This window comes from Manis javanica, chromosome 3, assembly GCF_040802235.1.
Source record: "Manis javanica isolate MJ-LG chromosome 3, MJ_LKY, whole genome shotgun sequence".
NCBI classification, from domain to species: domain Eukaryota; kingdom Metazoa; phylum Chordata; class Mammalia; order Pholidota; family Manidae; genus Manis; species Manis javanica.
The window spans coordinates 35,834,955-35,853,516 of NC_133158.1; the positions used below are offsets into that span (position 1 = coordinate 35,834,955).

Sequence of the window (18,562 nt, forward strand, 5' to 3'; positions counted from 1 at the left end):
ACGTCTCTACAAGACCATTGCCACTTGGAAAAGTGGATAGTCATTTTTTACTGTCTAGTCAAAACTCCCCTAATCATCCCCAACATTTTTGCTCCTCAGTTACCCAAATCAAGATCCAGATAGGTCTCATACACTGCAGTTTGTTGAACAGGCCCTGTGTCTCTGCCCTCCCTGCCCTCCCTCCTGCTTCTTGAGGAACCTGGTGATTTGGTGCTCAGGCCCGTTGGCCTCCCTTCTGCACATACAGCCGCCATGTCTCTGGGCAGACAGGAGAGCCATCTTCTGTCCCCACAGGCTTGGCTTACCTGGGGCCGCGGGCTGTCCTGTGTCTGGCCTGTGGGATGTAGGGCGTCCCAGGGCCCAGGCAGGGCTGTGATGGTGCCTGGCGGGGTGGCTGTCCCCAGAGCTTTTCTCTTTCCCTAGGTCTGGATCACCAATGGAGGACTGGCTGATATTTTTACCGTGTTTGCAAAGACCCAGGTTGCTGATGCCGACAACTCAGTGAAAGACAAAATCACAGCATTTATAGTCGAGAGGAACTTCGGCGGAATCACGAACGGCAAGCCCGAGGACAAGTTAGGCATCCGCGGCTCCAACAGTAGGTAGCCTGCGCAGACAGAGTCCCTTCAGGCCCATTCAAACTCGAGACAATGCAATTTAAATAGTTTTCATTCCACATAAGGATTTTAGCAAAGTCAAGTTAATGCCACAGTGACACTTCCATGGCCATGCAAATGAGCTCCTCACTGTTAACTCATTATTTCAGCCAGCACTGGCTGTGCACCTCTACACAGTGGGCCGGGCCTGGGGGACCTACCACGGCCTCCTGGAGCCCCCGGCTCTGGGCAGGAGGCAGCAGTGACCCTAGGAAGGACAGCGAGGTGTCCAGGTAGCTCTTCTGTCACAGGAAGCCCCGACTGTCCTGGAGCCACCGCCTCCCTCTCGCCCTCCCTGTTGCCCGTCCAGACCAGCCTGGGGCAGTTGGTTCACTCAAGGCCGGTCCCGTAAGGGGCCCTCGACTCTGCTGCCTCGGGCCTCCCTGGACGCCACTCCTTGGGCCCTTCACTCAGATCGTGGAATGTCTGTGCTGCAGGGGACTGCATGCTGCCCATGGCCCCTCCGGCCCCGCTTGGGTTTGCCACCTCATCTTCAGGGGCCCTGTGGCCTGGACGGCAGTGTTTGTCATAATAGCAGCCCGGCCTGGGGGTGAGAGGCCCTGAGCTCTGGCCTGGCTCCCTGCTGAGAAGCTAGACCTCCAGCAAGCTAGTTTCTTTCTCTATGCCTCAGTTTCCTTACCGAAAGGAAAGGGGTGATAACAGACCCATCTTGTGATGTGTCTTGAGAAGGAGTGCTCCAACATGTGTCAGATGCTGGGTCACATGGAGGCAGGACGGTGCTGACAGCTGTGGTTCCTACATTACCACCACACCGGCACTGCCTATTGAGAGCTGCCTCAGAGTATTCCAGCAGGGTAGCAAAAGGAGTGTGTGCAAAGGTCCTGAGATAGGAGAGAGCCTGGTGTGCTGGGTGGGGATGAGGCGGCCCGAGAGCCCAAGGTGGGGGGAGGGACAGGGCTGCCCACGTGCACCACCGGGAGGCACTGTCCACACTGGCATCAGGGTGGGTGGCACCCGCTGGGATTGTGCAGTGGCCTCTCGAGGTGGCACGAGATGCGGTCAGAGGGGGCAGTGGGGTCCTCTCCATACCTAGCAGCCCATGAAGAACAAGGCCATTAGAAGGGCCTGGCCCCGCAGCCGTGTACAGAGAGCCGTGAGCAACCCAGTGGTGGGAGAGGTAGGGAGCTGACTGTCACCCAGGCACCAAGCACAGCTGTGGGCAGATGACAGACCAGCCTGCCTGGCCTTTGGCCCACATGTGGCTTGTTGTGCTTGGCCGCTCTTGAGTGTTGACCTGCCTTCCACCAGGATGAGTGCTGAGATCTGCAGTATTTATAAAACATAACACACAGCAACATGCTGCTTCAGAAAGCCCAGCTCAGAAACCCGCTTCCCCTCACCCCTGCCCCACTATCCCCCCTGTGCCTGCCTCTCAGCGCTCTCCCTCCCGCTGCCAGGCGCTTCCTCCCTGCAAAGTCCTCCGTCCTCTGGCATGGCCCTAACCTTGAGAAGCCCCGGATGCCGCTGCCACAGCAGGCGCTTATTTCTCCCTCACAGGGTGGGGAGCTGGGCCCAGACCTGCTGCATGGGTTTCCCCTACTGCTCAGGCACCTTCACACAGGGCCAAGCTGACTGCATAGCACAGTCAAGGCCACCACGTCCCCCAGACTTCTGCTAGATGTCCCCTTAGCAAAGTCTGACATGAACCCTCAGTAGAAACCCCCCGCACCTCAGAGGTCCCCTCCGCAGCCCCGGCCTCCTGTTCTCTCTCTGTGCCCTGTTTATTTCAGTCACAGCACTTTCCACATTATGCTGTCATCTCTTAGTGTTTTATCTCCACACCAAGGAGGAGCTCCTGTGGGCAGGGAGCTTGCCTCTCTGTGCCGTCCTACTAGCAGATGTAGACAGAAGGAGGGAACTGCACTGCAGGCCTGCGGGTCAAGTGCAGCGTGCCATGCATTTGTCGGATGAGGCCTTCCATTTCATGTTTTTTAGCTTGTGAAGTCCATTTTGAAAACACCAGGGTGCCAGTGGAGAATGTCCTTGGAGAAGTTGGAGGCGGGTTTAAGGTGAGAGGCCAGCAGCCCCACGGTGCCCCGAAGCTGCGTGGTGCAGCTTATCCTATCCCGGCCCTGCAGGGAGCAGGCCAGCCTGGGCTTGCCAGGTGACCACCCTCTCTGAAGGGGAGTCAGTGAAGTGGGGACTGGGCATAATTGGCTCCCAGAAGACAGCGTGTGTGGTTAGGACCAGGGCTCTTCCTCGTTCCCCGTGAGCAGGGATGGGGTTCTCCTCTCCAGCAAGCGCAGGAAGGCAGGCTGGTGGCGCTGAAGCCACTCAGATTCTCTGGATGCACGAGCCTGGGTCCTGACTCCCTGCCCTAATATTTTTTTCTTGGAGTCAGATTTATTGTTCTCTCTTGACAGATAGCTCACATAATATAAAATACACCATTTTCAAATGTACACTTGTATGGTTTTTAGTCCATTCCCTATGTTGTGCAACCATCACCACTGTAATTGTAGAGTATCCTGGGACAGAAACCCCACCCCTTCTCGCCTCCCCTCTGCCATCCCTTGGCTGCTGTACTTTGTTGCTGTGGACTGGCCCACTCTGAACATTCCATATAAAGGGAAACCGTGTGGTTTTGTGTGTCTGGCTTTCCACACAGAGCATCATGTTTCCAGGGTTCATCCGGGTTGCAGCCCGTGTCACTCCTTTCCTGGCTGAGTGGGGATGAGGCTACATTGTGTGGCCAGACTGCACTGAATTTGTTTGCCAGCTAGTGGGCATTTGGGTGGTTCCACTGTGGGGCTCTGAGTAGTCCTGCTGCCATGAGCGTTCACCCACAAGCTTTTGTGTGAGCCGTGTTTTTAGTGTTTTGCACCTAGAGTACAGCTGCTTGTCAGATGGTGACTGTATGTTTGCCTCGCTGAGGAACTGCCCTCGTTTCCCATGTGGCAAAGGAAAGTGTAGAGGCACAAAGTAGGGTCCGGTTCCTCCACATACGCATTATGCTTGTTACCGTTCAGGTGAAGAATGGTGGCCCTCCCCGGGGGTTGAAGTGGCTTCTCATTATGGTTGGATTGGCACTTCCCTGACGGCCAACCATGTTGAGCATCTTTCCATGTGCTTCCTGGCTGGTTGCATTTCTTTGGAGAAATGTCTTTTCAAACCTTTGGCCCATTTGTCTTGTTAACTGATGACCTGGCCTAATTTTCTGGGTGACCTGGCAGGTATCTTCACCACCCACCTTGGCTGTGAAGCAAGCAGACATCGAAGCAGTCCCTCAGCCCCTCCTGAGTGTCCTGAGAATCCAGTAAACACCTCAGACAAAGCTCCTGGCACGGGGTGGCTCAGCACCTGTCAGCCAGAGGGCTGCGCCAGTGGGAGGACAAAAGGGGCGAGTGTGTGCACAGCAGCAGGCTTGTGTGTTACCTGTGTGACCCAAAAGATACATGCAGAGAAGAGAATAGAGGCAGAGGTGGACGGACGGAACAAAGGGAACTGTCGTTCACTGTTCTCATTTTAGGTGCTTATCTTTGTGGATCTTTGTAATGAGTACACATCATTAATTATTTGGTGTGTGTGGGTAATACAGCCTGAACTTACCCACTTATCAGTAAATCCTAATAATTGCTCTGTGCTGGTAAATGTATATCACTAGTGTTTATTGCCACATACAATTTCTTCGTGTGGCAATGCCACATCTGATATTCCCAGGATCGGGCATTGAACATTGTTTCCACTTTTCCTTTACTCAGAGCCACACTGCATGGTATATATCCTTGAACATATCTTTCTTTACACACCTGTCTGATTCTTTCCTGAGTTTAACCACCCCCAGGAATCACTGGGTCAGAGGGTGTGCTCATAAGTTGACAGGTTGCCTGCTGCTCCAGTGTTGTGTGAGAATGCCCCTTCCCAACACCACACTTAACTGTTTTCCATTGTGTTAGGTAGAAATGATTGCTTTCGCATGCAGAAGGAATAGATTTCTGAAGTCCTTCCCTGCCTGCCAGTTAGTCTAAATGTTAAAGACTGGGATTATACCAGAGATTCCAGAGATCGTGGTGACCAGAGGCAGGTGAAAATTGAGTGGCTGAATGTGAGTAGGAGCTGCTTCCTCTGGGTAGTCAGACCTCAGGGCAGAGCAGGGAGCCCAGCACAGGGCTGCCCCTAGCGACGGAGCACAGTATCTTGCTGCTGGAAAAACTGTGTTCTGGGATGTAGTGGAAAATACATATAGTGGAGCTAGCTGTTCTGTGGTCAAGCAGTGGTAGGGCAGAGGAGAGGGCCCCAGGGTAAGTAGACATCCTTGCCTGGCCCAGGAGCCTGTCTGTAGATGGGCCTAAGCCCCCAAGGTCTTTGATCCTCTGGGGAGTTAAGACCTGGTCTCAAATCCTTTTTTCCTTCTTTTTCTTTTATGAGGTTAAGCATAACCTCTGAAGATGCTATGAAGCAGATTTTGTTCACTGAACTGTAAGGTGGCTTTCAAAAGCCCATCTGGGAAGAGGGAATGAAGGTGGGGAGTTAGTTCCTCTTCCTAGTCCTGCAGGTCCAGGCAGGCCCGTGTTGCCTGTATCCTGGGACACATACAGTCTGAAGTTCCTGGAGGAAGCAGGGCAGGATCTGAATGTCACACCACAGGGGCCTTACTCCAGCCTCTTCCCCCAGCCAGCACCCATGCCTCCCAGTCCCCTGGGCCTGAGCACTTGCCCTTTGCAGTAGCTGGAGCACCTGTTTCCACCATCCATCATCCTCCAGGGTCTGTTTTGAGATATTCTCCTATTCAGGGTCATAAGCGAGCATAAATTCAAGTTCAGTTGCATGTTGTTGCCATCCAGGTCACATGTAAGGAAGCATTTGGTGGAAAGCAGTGTGTTTGATATTGAGCTTTTAGGAAAACTATGGGGTTTGCAGACTTCTGTCTGTGCCCAGATGCCAGCCCTGCCTCTGAGGCCTCCTAACAGGCCAAGTGGGCTTGAGCAGTCTTGGCAGGTCCCTGCTGTCTGTCAGGAGCCTTGTGCTGACCATGTGCCTGGGGTGTGCCCTCGCTCCCCGGATGGCTTGCTGGACCAGCTCCAGGGCTCCTTGAAAGCCCTTGCTGCCCCCATCACCTCCCTGACACACCAAAGCCCTCCCCAGTCAGCTGTCTGCCTCTGCGCCCCTCTGGGTCTGAAGGGGATGCCGCCATGAGTCTGGGTGCCTGAATACTTCGGAAGCTGTGTGTGTAGACAGGCACGTGCCTGTCCCTCATCACCAACTGCTCACCGTCTGCATTAGGTAGGAGGGTAGGGTTGGAAAGGAGAGAAGAGGGTGGAGCAGGTGATGCTGCAGGTCCTGGGGTGGAGGGAGGCACGCCGCTGTCTGAACATCGTCTCAGTGGGAGGGGCTGGATCCCTAGAGAGAGCATGTGTCTGGGTGGCAGATGGATGCCTGCTGTGTGACCTCAGGAGGGTCACCTCGTCACACTGAACCTTAGATCCTTCATCTGTGAAACGAGGATCATGACGCTGATGCCTTGGTAGGAAAGTCAGAGGTGCTTGCAGCAAGTTTTAGTTTTTACTCCCTTCCCTGAGGACTCAGAGAATCGGCCTGGCCTTCCGGAATGTTGTCCAGCTCTGTTGGGTGGAGGGCAACCCCAGGACATTTGTGAGAGGCATCACAGTGACCACATGGCTGTCATTTGAAGCACTGGGACTGGGCTCTGTCCCAGCCCCATGAGGACGGGCAGGATAGGGAACTCAGCCCAGCTGCTGGTACAGACTCACCTTTTGTTTTCAGGAAACATTCTGGTAAAAACAGGCAAAGTGCTGGGGTGGTGTGTCACGCCTGGTGCTCAGCCCGTGGCTGTTCCCAGCCGCAGTCCCCCGGTAGCTGCCTCAAGGGGCCGGGACCTCAGGGCCTGCCCGCTGTCCCCGCAGGTGGCCATGAACATCCTCAACAGTGGGCGGTTCAGCATGGGCTGCGCTGTGGCTGGGATGCTGAAGAGACTGATTGGTAGGTGAGTCGGCACGGGCTGCTGTGTGGCAGCCCTGCCCCGCAGCCCCCTTTCTGGCCCGCTGCCCTGTCCTCAGCCACCGGGCCAGTGGGCCAGCTGAAGTTTAGGACCCAGGCTTCCATTTAGACCAAAGAATGTACTGTCTGCCCCCAAAAGGTTCATGTTCACGTTTCTATACCTGTGCTTTACCTTCTCATAGAGGGTCAGAGGAGGGGCAGAGTGGACACTGTCAGAGGTTGGGAGGGGTTGCTGCTCTGACCCCTAAGAACTGAGCACGGTAGTGAACACCAGGTGGGAGCCGCACACCAGGTGGGAGCCGCACATGAGTTGTCACCAGGCCCTGTTTGTAGGTGACTCTGCTCAGTGGGCAAGGAACAGGGCTGGATCTGCAAGCCAGATCCCTCGGTCTCTTGTCTTCCTGTGTCTCGATAGTATTGACACCTGAAACCTGGGTTTTGCCACTGAACTTACAACAGCCCTATAGGGTTTTCTGGGCACGGGGTGTCATTACCATCCTAGCCTTATGGAAGGGCCTGCAGGGCCCTGGCTGCAGTGGGGCCCCCAGGGGCTGGCGTATCACTGAGTGCTTAGGAAGTTCCTCAGTTCAGGGTACCATGGCAACAGGAAGACCTTGCTGGGGGCTCCTACCTCCACTCTACAGATGAGAAGGACACTAAGGCTCCGAGGGTCTGTGATGCACCTGGGCCTGAAGGTGGACCCCTCAGACTGCAGCCTTGGGGCCTGTCTCACTTTGCCGAGCTGCTTCCAAGGCCCTACAGCCCTCTGGGCCTTTGCTTCCACATCTGGAAAACTCAGTTTAAGAGCCTCACAGGGGCTCTCATGGTCGGCTTGTCCTCAAGGATGTAGGACCTCTGATGAGATCCCGAGGCCCAGGAATGTGTGAATGTGGGCACCTGTCTACCTTCTGAGCCTGCTGCAGGGACCAGTTCGTGACTAGCCCATTCCTGGGAAAGGGGGAGGAGAGTGGGAGGAGCCACGTTCCCTCTGGAGCTGTCAGAGCTGGGCCCAGGGCGCAGTGCATGTCCACACCCATATTCCTAGAGGGCCCGAGTTTTCCAAACAGGCTGCCTTCCTGCTCTGGTGGCGGTCAGCTTTGGGAGTTGGGCTGTTCCTGCCGGCCGGGGCGCTTCCGTGGGCCTGGCTCTGTCCACCCAGGCACCTCACGGTGGACAGTCCCTGCTCTGACCCAGACACGCGTGGGGGGGGGTGCCATCTCTTGGCGTTTGGGCCTAGCTGGCCTGTTTCTCAAAGTTCCTACCTGAGCGTTTGAAGGGTACGGAGGTTAGCCCCAGGAAGTTAGTCTAGGACAGCCAGAAAATCATTTTAATTACTCTGCTCTGCTTCAGAAATGACTGCTGAATATGCCTGCACGCGGAAGCAGTTTAACAAGAGCCTCAGTGAATTTGGATTAATTCAGGTACTGAGGGTTGAGCCCCACACCTGCTGGACTCATCTGTGTGTGCTGTGTGCTCTCAGGGTCTGTGCTGGTGGCTCTGTGCTAGTGGCTGAGGACACAATAGACCTGCGTCGCACACGGCTGCCTGATATGTGCTGGGGCTTGTCTCCAGGCAGGGAGGCTTCAGTCCCAGTGACCTTCCCCACTGGCTGGCAGCTTTGGGTCTCAGCACACACAAAGCATTTCTTGATTGTTTTTCTCCAATGCCCCAGGAAAAGTTTGCGCTGATGGCTCAGAAGGCCTACGTGATGGAAAGTATGGCCTACCTCACTGCGGGGATGCTAGACCAACCAGGCTTCCCTGACTGCTCCATCGAGGCTGCCATGGTGAAGGTGATTCTGGCACAGCCAGATGGGGGGTGGAAATGCTCCTTGGTTGTGCCTTCCCACCCCCAGTGTTGCCTGGCATCTCCCTCTGCTCCTTAGCTCATAGCTCATCATCGGCCCAGTATTTGTGACATGTGCACCATGTGCCCGGCACACCTCAGGCTGCAGCTGGGCGGGCCAGAATGCATGGGGCAAGCTGCCCAGGACTGTGTCCACTGAGCCAGTGTCTCCCCAGCAGGATAGGTGCCAAGTTGTCACCAGTTGATCACCGGTGTATAGCAAAAGGAGAAAAGGGGCCACGTATTAGGACTTCCTGGCAATATAAAATAGAGCTGGGCTTCCTTGGAAAGGAGTGTCTTTTGTTCTGAGCATATGACTTTCCTACTTTTTGGTGTCAAAATTTCCTTCTATGAAGCATTTGAGGTAAATACTAGTGTTTTCTGTGCTTTTGTTGGGTTAGGAAGTATCATTTCCAGCTATAGTATAAAAGATGACGACCGTGCTTTGGTCCCCAAGATTGTTTTAAAACTGGTCTCCTGAGAGAAGCAAGGAGAAGTGTGAGAGCTCAGAGAAGTGAACACTGTGTCAGGAGGAGACTGCCCGAAGTCAGGACCGTAGGGGGTGTGTGGTCTGCGCTGACCCCTGTCCTGGGGGATGTGGGGGGCTTCTGCATCCTTCGATCACACAGGCTCCCGTTGCCCCTCGGCAGTCACCATGCAGTAATGGCCCATGAGCAGCCTAGAGATGGGCATGGCAGTGTGCACGCTCACATGTGGATAGACGTGTTTATGTGGGGGACAGGCCCAGGGGCAGCCAGGTGGTCCAAGTGCAGAGGGCAAGCTGCCGGCGAACGGGGTGGCAAGGGTGGGTCAGGCTTCCAGAGGCGAATCTGAGTGGGCTGTAAAGGACAAGAGTCCCCCAACTGTGGGAGGTGAGCAGTGCGCCCTTCCACCCCAAGGGAGACGCAGAGGTAGGAAGAGTCACAGTGGGAGGTAGGAATCACAGCTGGTCAGTGAGGCCGAGGAAGGAAACAGGGCTCACCTGAGGCCACCCTGTGTCAGGGCCCCTGCCTGGCTGGCCTCATCCCAAACCCTGGGTCCACACCCAGCCTCCCACCACTTCCCCAGCTACTCAGTCCCCGTGGCCGAGTCCCTTCTTGGAATGGACTTGGACCGGCAACCCCATGCTGACCTTGCCCCTGGGCCCATCGTAGGTGTTCAGCTCGGAGGGCGCCTGGCAGTGTGTGAGTGAGGCGCTGCAAATCCTCGGGGGCTCAGGCTACATGAGGGGCTTCCCATATGAGCGTGTCCTGCGCGATGCCCGCATCCTGCTCATCTTCGAGGTGAGTGCTTGCCACCCACCCTGCTCCCCAAGTGAGGCTGCTTTCAAAGCAGTGGCTTCTGCGGCTGGTGAGCCGTGCCCTCCTGGTCACTCAGCCAGCCCTGGCTGCCCCAGCAGAGTGGCCTCTGACCTCCATATTGCTGTCCACAGGGAACCAATGAGGTTCTCCGGATGTACATTGCCCTGACGGGCCTGCAGCACGCTGGCCGCATCCTGACCACGCGGGTCAAGTAGGTGCATTCCCGCTGTCTGTTCCTCAGGCCCCTGCCCAGCAGAGGCACGTCCTGGGGCAGCGTGAGGAGGGGCTGCCGTGCTGGGGGAGGCGGTACAGCCCACATGGCTCAGCTCACTTGCAGGTTTTGGGTGGGGGGATGGCGGTGCAGAAGCCCGGGCCATTAGGTGCAGGGCCGTGCACCCCAGGCTCCTGAGCTTCGCCTTTACCTGCTGGAGCAGTGGGGCTGGAAGGGAGCTGCCCAGGGAAGCCCTCACCGCCTCCTTTGGCAGCTTCTGTCTTCCAAAGTGCAGGAGCTGGGTTTTCAGAAACTAGGGAATGAGAGCTGGTCCCTTTATGGCTTTGGGTGATCAGAGGGGTCGCTGCCCTGAGGTGTGAGGTGCCCAGGGGCTGCGTTGCTGGGCAGCGGGAACCAGCAGCAGGGCCTGAGGCCATGGGCTTCCTGCAGGGAGCTTAAGCAGGGCAATGTGAACACCATCATTCAGACTGTCAGCCGGAGGCTTCAGGACTCACTGGGCCGAACTGTGGACCTGGGGCTGACAGGGAAGCTCGGAGCTGTGCACCCCAGTGTTGGGGTGAGTGAGTGAGCCCAGCAGCTGCACCTGTCCCACCCTCACCCCCCACTGCATCCGGGTACCCTCCTGTCCATTATCTCCTTCCAAGAGGGGATGTGACCAGGGGTGTTGGGGAGGACCAGCCAGTCCAAGGGGCACCTCATGGCCTCCATCTCTACCCTCACATGGTAGAGGATGGCCCCACCTGGTCACAGGGCCTAGGCCTCGAGTCCCCGGCCATGTCCATCTGGATGGGATGGGAGGGGTACCATGGGGTGAGGTGCTAAGCCGAGTCCTTCTGTCTGGTGTTCCAGGACAGTGCCAACAAGCTTGAGGAGAACGTGTATTCCTTTGGCCGCACCGTGGAGACTTTGCTGCTCCGATTTGGCAAGGTGCCCAGGCTCCCGCCAGACAGGGGGACAGGAGGCCCTCCAGCTGGGGGTCAGGGAGATGGGGAATTTTGCCAAGAGACCACTTTAGGGACCAGGCCTAGAAAGAAATGTTGGTCACTGTGGAGGGGGGACGGGGGCTGGCTGAGGCTGCCAGTCCCAGGGGCCACTCAGCTAGGTGGGGGGAGCCTTGGAGGTGACCAGAGGCTCCTTGGAGTTGAAGTGGGCAGCCCCCTGGCCCACATCTGGGGGCCTGATCCGTGAGGCTCTTGCTGCTGAGGGTGCTGCGAGCACGTAAGCACTGGCCCCTGGCCCAGCCAGGTTTCTGGGGACCTGGTCTCACCTTGACCCCTGCCCACATCTAGACAGGCAGACAAGGGAGAACAGAGGCAACTGGTGTGCCAGCCTCCCATGGCCATTGTAAGGCTCAGGGATGGGCTGTGTGTGCCAGTGGGTCCTCCAGCTCCGGCCTCTGTCCCCAGACTATTGTGGAGGAGCAGCTGGTGCTGAAGCGGGTAGCCAACATCCTCATCAACTTGTACGGCATGACGGCCGTGCTGTCACGGGCCAGCCGCTCCATCCGGCTGGGGCTCCGGAACCACGACCATGAGGTGAACCTGCCCAGTCCCCTGCCAGCTTTGTCCTGCCCCACTTTAATGAGTCCTGGTGGTTGGGGTGGCTGAGTGATGGGGTCCCAAACCCGGCGCCCTCCACCCTGCTGGCGAGGCCAGATGCACTCACTGAGCACCTACTGTGTACCAGGTCTTTGTGCATTGCCCCACAGTAGCCCACGACCACGAGAGTTCTGATGTCCCTCTCATATTGGAGGAAACAGAGATGTTGAGTAACTTGCTTTTGGGAACAGAGCCAGTTTGGGTCCAGGCTGGAAGTAGAATTTGCGGTTGAGTTGTGGGCAGGCCTCTTGACCCCAGCCAAGCCCCCGGATTGGCTGACAGACTGAGCTCCTGGAAACAGCCATCAGCGAGGGAGCCCAATGGCCCAGTGACCCCAGGGTTTTCAGGACCATCCTGTCTGACCTTGGTTCTGGCAGGTTCTGTTGGCCAACATCTTCTGCCTGGAAGCTTATTACCAGAATCTCTTCACCCTGTCTCAGCTGGACAAATGTAAGTAAATGTCTTGGGAGAGGGAGGAAAGGGTCTGATTCCAGGTCACTGTGGATGGTGAGCTGTTTGGGGACCCCCCCACCTGCTGCCTGGAAGCTGAGGCGGCCTGTTCCCTGCACTCCAGCTAGCATGAACCTGGCCAGAGGGCCTAGACCATGTGGAGGGGAAGAAATGGCTCCTTCACAGGGCCATGGGTCTTTTATTGAGCAAGTGCCATCTCCCCACAAGATCTGAGGTTCCTAGGGCATAACAGGATGAGCCTTTTGTCCTTGGTTTCTCCCTGCAGCCCAGAGTCACTTCCTCGGGGGGGTAGGCAGCAGGCTCACCTCAGAGTGCCGTGGTGGGTGGGCTGACTTTGTTGGGGAAAAGAATGTGTATTATCACAGTGCAGAAGCATCACATACTCCTCTTTTCCCCTTCCAGATGCCCCAGAAAATCTAGATGAACAGATTAAGAAAGTGTCCCAGCAGATCCTAGAGAAGCGAGCCTACGTCTGTACCCACCCTCTGGACAGGGTGTCCTGAAGCAGAGGGACAGTTCCCTGCTGCCCCAGGCCACGGCCGGTGCCAGACAACTCTCGACTCTTCCAGAAGGCAGAGAACTCGGGGTGTTCCCATGCTGAACTCTCTCCCCCCTCGGCCCCAGAAGGGCTTTCTCCTGGCCTGAGGGAGCCTCTTCCAGGCTTCAGCCTGCCGGTGCTGCTGGACGGGACGCCAGGCCCTGAACAGAGATGGAGAGAGTGCAGTCGTGAGACCTTGGGTTTGGGGCTAATCTGCTAGTTCAGGAGACATCACAGTGGAAACGGGCTTGAGGTGGCAGGGATACTACTTCCTCCAGCCTGCACACTCTCACTAGGAGCAAAATACACTTAACCATGTACCAGGAACCCGCCAAGAATATAAAGTGGCAATTTGTGTTTACCCTTCTAGCCCTTACTATCCCATTTTTCCTCAGGATGGATCACAGCACCCTGACCCCAAGGGGCCACCCTCTGGTGCTGGTGTCCAGGCCCCTTCGTCCTCTCCCTCCAAGAAGTGCCCTGCAGGCAGAGGGGCCAGAGTGGGGCCCCAGGGTTAGGAATCCTCGCCTCTGCTCTTGAGGTGTCATTGCCCAGCCTTCGGGTTCCTCCAGACTCTGCTGTGTCCTGACATACACTGGGTCCCCACTGTGCTTGGGCAGCAGGCATCAAGCTCTTGTCCACCTCGGGGTGGTTTGGGGCTGAAAATGCCCATTACAGCTGTTGCCCCAGAGCAGGAGGCAGTAACCAGGCTCTCTTTTTCCTCCAAAAGTCTATGTCTTCGCTGCTGACGTCAGAGGAGCCTGAGCATTCTGCTCAGGGGGTGTTGGTAACTGCCCTGCGTAGGTGAACATTTTCAATACTCTAACTGTGATAGTAACTTTCCAAAGGAACACAAAGTACATGGTTGGCATGGAAGCACTGGGAGAGTACTTAGCCTCTCGTACAGGTGGGGCGGCTGCAGGGGCTTCCCGGAGGTGAGCCCCCTGCCAGCAGCAGCTCTCACTCTGGCCCGTGGAGTTTCGAAGGCCGCCGGTGCAAGTGTCCCTTTCTGCATCTCTCTTGAAGGTGGTGTGGGGAGGGGAGACAAAACCTTGGTCTGTCTCATCTTGCTTTCCTGGAAAGGTTTCTCTGCCCACAGGGTTGTCAGGTAAACTCCTGTCTTTATGCCTGAACTAAGGGTCTAGCTCTGTTAACCAACAAAGGGATCAAGGGGAGAAAACGGGACTTGGACGGATTGGTGTGGCCACCCCACCCTTCCAGGCTCCCTCCCTGCCCAGCAGAAGGAGAGGGCAGTGTCTTGAAGCAGTGCGGGAGTTGGAAGGTCAGAAATCCCTTGGACGTGTCTCCCAGCTGCCCCATTTTATAGGCCCAGAGCAGTGAAGGGACCCATCCAAAGTCACACAGCAAGTTCGATTGTTAATACCGACCCATTCTTAGTCCTGCTGTCCAAGCATAGGAAGTTGGGACATCTATGCCAAAACAGGTGCCGCTGAAGACACAGAGGCACTGCCTGCACACAACACTGCCCCCCAGGCTCCGCTTTGCCCAGGTCTCATGTTACCTGTGAGAGGCTTCAGTGCTGGAGAAAGCGGCAGGTCCAGGACAGGCGCTGGCTTCATGTAGAGGTCAAAGTTCTGGCAGCGCCGGTCCCAGCTCCACCGCTCCTGGTCCAGCACAGGTGCCAGCACATTAGCCAACAGTGCGTTTTCCCTCCATTCCTAAATCAGAGACAGTTAAGTTAGGGGGAGATCCTTGTGCACACCCCACCCGGACCCTGCTCCTCCCAAGGGACCTCATTCACGTCTCTGACAGAGCCAGTGGATGGCAGCCTGAGGTGACAGTCATTGTCTGTGCTGTGAAGACCTGTCACTTGGAATCCACTGGCTGTTAGCCAGGCCTGCCGGGATTTCTTCCTGGCTTTCTTCTCCTCCTCTTCTGAGTCCTGAGGCTCCACCATGGCTGAGAGGTAATCCTGAGAGTAGGTGCATCGCTTCCTCGGCTCCTGGAAGAGGCGAACGTGTGGCTGGTAGCAGACCTGAGCAGGGCTGAACTCCCCTCTGGTTTCTAAGTAGGTGCCAGAAACAGGGCAGGGCAGATCTGACCACACCAACAGTGCGTTCAGATTCACTGAGCTGTGCCCTTTGACAGAGGAGCCCTTCTCTAAAGCTGCTGTGCGCTGGAAGCCAACGCTTTGCCTCCCGGGCGGCAGCTGTTCCTAATCTGCTGTAGCAACATGCCCCTGAGGTGGGGAACCTGTGACTTTAGGCCGAGGCTCTGCTCTAGTGGAAGAGTCACATCTAGCGTGGGAATGGGTGTACCTCTCTCACCCTGCACCGGATCCTCGTCTGCTCCCCCGGCTGGCTGCCATTCTTCTGCACACCGGAGCAACCCGCTGACCGCCAGGGCAAGATGGTTGGGGGGAAGAGCCCACAGGGCTGGCCAGCAGCCGCTGCCCCAGCTGGAGCGTGCACACCGGCAGTTCCTGCTCTCTACACACCCACCTTGGCCATCTCTCGATACAGCTCCTTGGCAAGCTCTGTGGAATTCGGGGTCTGAATACTGTAGTTATAGGCAGCATTGTTGGCAGGCGCTGAAATTCTGATCACCTTCACCGTGGACTTTGGAGACTTCTTGCTGACCTGGTAGGCTCCCGTGATATTTTTCTGAAGAAAGAGACACCAGCCATTACCCACACAAGGCCCCCTCAGCCCCAGCTGTCAGTTCGTATGCAGGGGTGTGATCCCTGGACCGTGGCTGGGGTACAGGGTCTGGGCTCCTGAACACTGGAGCCGCCAGGCCATCACAGCCCTGCCAAAGGGCCCCCAGCTATCCACGGTGGGATGCAGAGGACCAGACACATCTGCCTGAGGTCTCTGTAACTGGATGGCATCCAGCCACAGCTAGAACTTGTGGCTCAGGTGGGCAGAAGTGGGAGAGACTTGAAGCGTTGGTGCCTGCAGCAGAAGTTACAGAGAGCAGCAAGGACCAACATCCCTGACTGCGCTCGCCTTTCAGGGCTGAGTGTGTGGGGGAGTATCACCCCCTTCTCTGCAGAGCCCCAGGACGGTCTGTGGGCTTCCTGGAGGAAAGAGAAAAGGTAGCAGGGAAGTGCCTGGGACGCAGGAAAGGAAGAGAAAGCTCACTCTGAGTTGGTTAGGTACTGTGCAGCGTAGCTGCCCCTTTGTGGGCCTGTTCACCTGCAGCAAAATAACTATCTTCTGTTTTTTTTCTTTAAAAGCTTTTTTTTAGCTCAAGGTGGTGGTGATGGTGACCTTCACTCACATAGTCACCGTGTCTTTAGGCCATGCCCAAGTGTTTCGACTTTGGGGTCTTTGAGGAATTTCTACAAGAAAATAGAAAGTAATCAAGGGAAGGACTAAGTAAATCTAATTCACACACATGGGAGGGAGTCTGTTCAGGCAGCAGGAGCCCTGTGGCAGCAGGTACGGAGGGCAGAGGGAGGCCACGAGAAGGCTCACTGGACAGGGGACAACACCCGGGCCTGCGAGCGCCTTCCCTGTGGCTGCTGGCGGGGCCATCCGAGGCAGGATCCTGCGTGGCCTATAAACAGCTTCAGAATGTGTAGTAGTAGTTTCTCCAGTTTTCCTGGTTGTCCTCAGGGGGAAGGCTGGTCTGAGAGCCTTCCATCAATAAAAGTAAAAAGTCCTGCTCCTTCCAAACCCTAGAGCCGGTGGGTCACCAGCTGGGGAGACAGTTCCCCTTCCCGGGCTGCCACTTCCTTGAAGCTGAGGCTCTGAGTGAAAGCCTGGCTTGGAGGAATGAAAACGGTGGCCATGAGCTCGGGATGCCTGGGATTCTCTGCTCTGGGGCCAATCTGGACTCACAACCAAAGTAACCATATGCCTGAAAAGTACAATGCAAAAGACAGGCGACAAACCAAACAAGTGGAGCACAATTATTGGAAGGGATGGGGTAAGAATTTAAGATAAATGTAATAATCACTCCTAAAAGACATGTGAGGATATTATCAATATGAAGAAGACAGACCAAAGAAATGTTGGATATAAAAATACTTGAAATAAAGGACACGAATGATTGAAACACACTGCAGAAGTGATTAACAGCTGTAGAATGCACGGGTGAGCTGAAATTCATCTGGAGGTTTGCTCCCAGAAGCATAAAATGATAAAGTTGGAAACTCTGACTTTAGAGGATGGAAATAGAAACATGTAAATAGATGTTTGGAAGGGTAAAGTGAAAGGAAGAGTAAAGTGAAAATAGGAAGATTTGAAAAAATAATGATTGTCAGAATAGATAAGGAAAATTTCATGCCTGGAAACACTTCGTGAGATTTAAAATGATGATAAATTCTGAAAACTTCCAGAGAAAGAAAGCAGGCTACTTGTAAAGAAAAAAAACATCTGATTGAACATCAGATTCCCTAACGGCAGTACTGTGACCAAGTAGATAAAGTATACTTGAACCAACAATTTTATATCCAGGCAAAATGTCCATTTAAGTGTGAGGGCATAGTCTCAGGTTTACAGGTTTTTCAAGGAGGAAAACCCAGGAGCATCTTGACAAAGTTGGCAAGTGATGGTGTCCAGTATCTCAGTAAAGTTTTCTTGTCTAAAAAGGACCAGGAAAAATTTAGTATCATAGTAACCTAGAACCAAGATCTTAGCAACTTACATGTACAAGGGATGGTGGGATGTGGGTAGGAGATGGGACAAAAGGGTTGTAAGTGTACAGTTTGTTTTACATAGGAAGCTATAAGTTTAAGAATTCAACTTAAAGATAACCACCTTAGGAACAAAGAATGTGTAACTTCTACATCAGCAGGAGAAAACCTGATCTATCCAAAGAAAACAGGAAAGGAGGGGTTAAAAAAAAGAAGCCTACTCTAACAGTAATCACAGTAAATGGGTTAAGCTTGCCAGTTAATCTCAGATCTTCTTAAGCTACCAATATGCTGTCTAGAAAAGCTACTTTAGATGAAAAGATACAGGTTTGAAATTGAAGGAAGAACATAAACTAGGCAGAAAGGGACCAGAAAGCCAGAACAAAAAAGCCGGAGAGGCATTCTCAATAGCTACATAATTCAAGATAAAAATTAGCAAAAGACGCAAAAAGGGACTGTATAGGGAAAAAGAAGAAAAGAGCAGGAAAATACACTGTCATGAACATTTGCAAACTTAACAGTATAGCTCTCAAAATATATTAAAAGCTGACAGGATCATGGAGAAAAATACACATCTGTTTGAAATTACTGGAGAGCAATCAAAGCAGCCAGGATCGGGGAGGCCAAGAATCTGAGGAGAAGGGTCCCTTGGCATATGGTTACTTTGGTTGTGAGTCCAGATTGGCTCCAGAGCAGAGGACACTTGAGTCCACTTTTTTAGTTTTCTCAGGGCATTTGCTGATTCCTATATTGCACATGTATGAGATGAATGAGGCAGATAACCCAAGCAGAAAAAGCAGAGGTTCAGAGGTTAAACACATATTTTAGCAAGTCTCACTGTGCTAGGGGAACAAACATCAGATTTCAGAGTATGCCAGAGAGGGAAGGCCCTGCTAACACCCTAGATCTTCCATTCAGAATTCAGAAAATCTACACTTTAGAAATAAGGGCAAACCAGAAGTCAACCCATTAAGGGAATTTGTCATTTATCTGCCAGAAGAAAATAGATACCAAGAGCCTCTATGGTTTTTCCTACAGAATCCTCACCATTTAATAAAAACTAATGCTCTAAAGCAATCTTACAGGCTCAGTGCAGTCCCTATCAAAATTCAAGGCTATTTTTCAAATTAATAGGGGCGAACAATGCTAAAATTTGTATGGAATCACAAAAGGACCTGAGTAACCAAAGCAATCTTGAGAAGGAAGAACAAAGCTGGAGGCATCGTGCTTCCTCATTTCAAACTATGTGACAAAGGAGCATGTCATTGGCCTAAAACCAGGAGCTTTGATCAACGGGACCGAATAGCCCAGGAATACACCCATATGTGGTCAATTTATG

The 18,562-nt window shown here is 54.3% G+C and overlaps 2 protein-coding genes across 4 annotated transcripts in view; one reads left to right on the forward strand and one right to left on the reverse strand.

The window, feature by feature from the left end:
* Positions 1-12,981, forward strand: part of ACAD9 (acyl-CoA dehydrogenase family member 9) — a 48,145-nt gene extending 35,164 nt beyond the window's left edge. The window contains exons 7-18 of one of the 3 annotated variants that reach the window (XM_017675940.3): positions 424-598; positions 2,613-2,686; positions 6,542-6,617; positions 7,986-8,056; positions 8,308-8,427; positions 9,635-9,763; positions 9,913-9,992; positions 10,443-10,569; positions 10,863-10,940; positions 11,420-11,548; positions 11,989-12,061; positions 12,485-12,981. In XM_017675940.3, coding sequence (XP_017531429.3) covers positions 424-598; positions 2,613-2,686; positions 6,542-6,617; positions 7,986-8,056; positions 8,308-8,427; positions 9,635-9,763; positions 9,913-9,992; positions 10,443-10,569; positions 10,863-10,940; positions 11,420-11,548; positions 11,989-12,061; positions 12,485-12,585 — 1,233 coding nt within the window. In that variant the 3' untranslated portion in view covers positions 12,586-12,981. Of the gene's footprint in view, positions 1-423; positions 599-2,612; positions 2,687-6,541; positions 6,618-7,985; positions 8,057-8,307; positions 8,428-9,634; positions 9,764-9,912; positions 9,993-10,442; positions 10,570-10,862; positions 10,941-11,419; positions 11,549-11,699; positions 12,062-12,484 lie in introns of those variants that run through there. The other 2 variants (XM_017675941.3, XM_037023806.2) reach the window with 2 other exon arrangements.
* Positions 12,982-14,443: 1,462 nt separating this feature from the next.
* Positions 14,444-18,562, reverse strand: part of CFAP92 (cilia and flagella associated protein 92 (putative)) — a 73,121-nt gene continuing 69,002 nt past the window's right edge. The window contains exons 11-12 of the mRNA XM_073231111.1: positions 15,083-15,244; positions 14,444-14,583 (exon numbers count right to left, since the gene is read on the reverse strand). Of these exons, the coding sequence (XP_073087212.1) occupies positions 15,190-15,244 (55 nt within the window). The 3' untranslated portion in view covers positions 14,444-14,583; positions 15,083-15,189. The remainder of the gene's footprint in view (positions 14,584-15,082; positions 15,245-18,562) is intronic.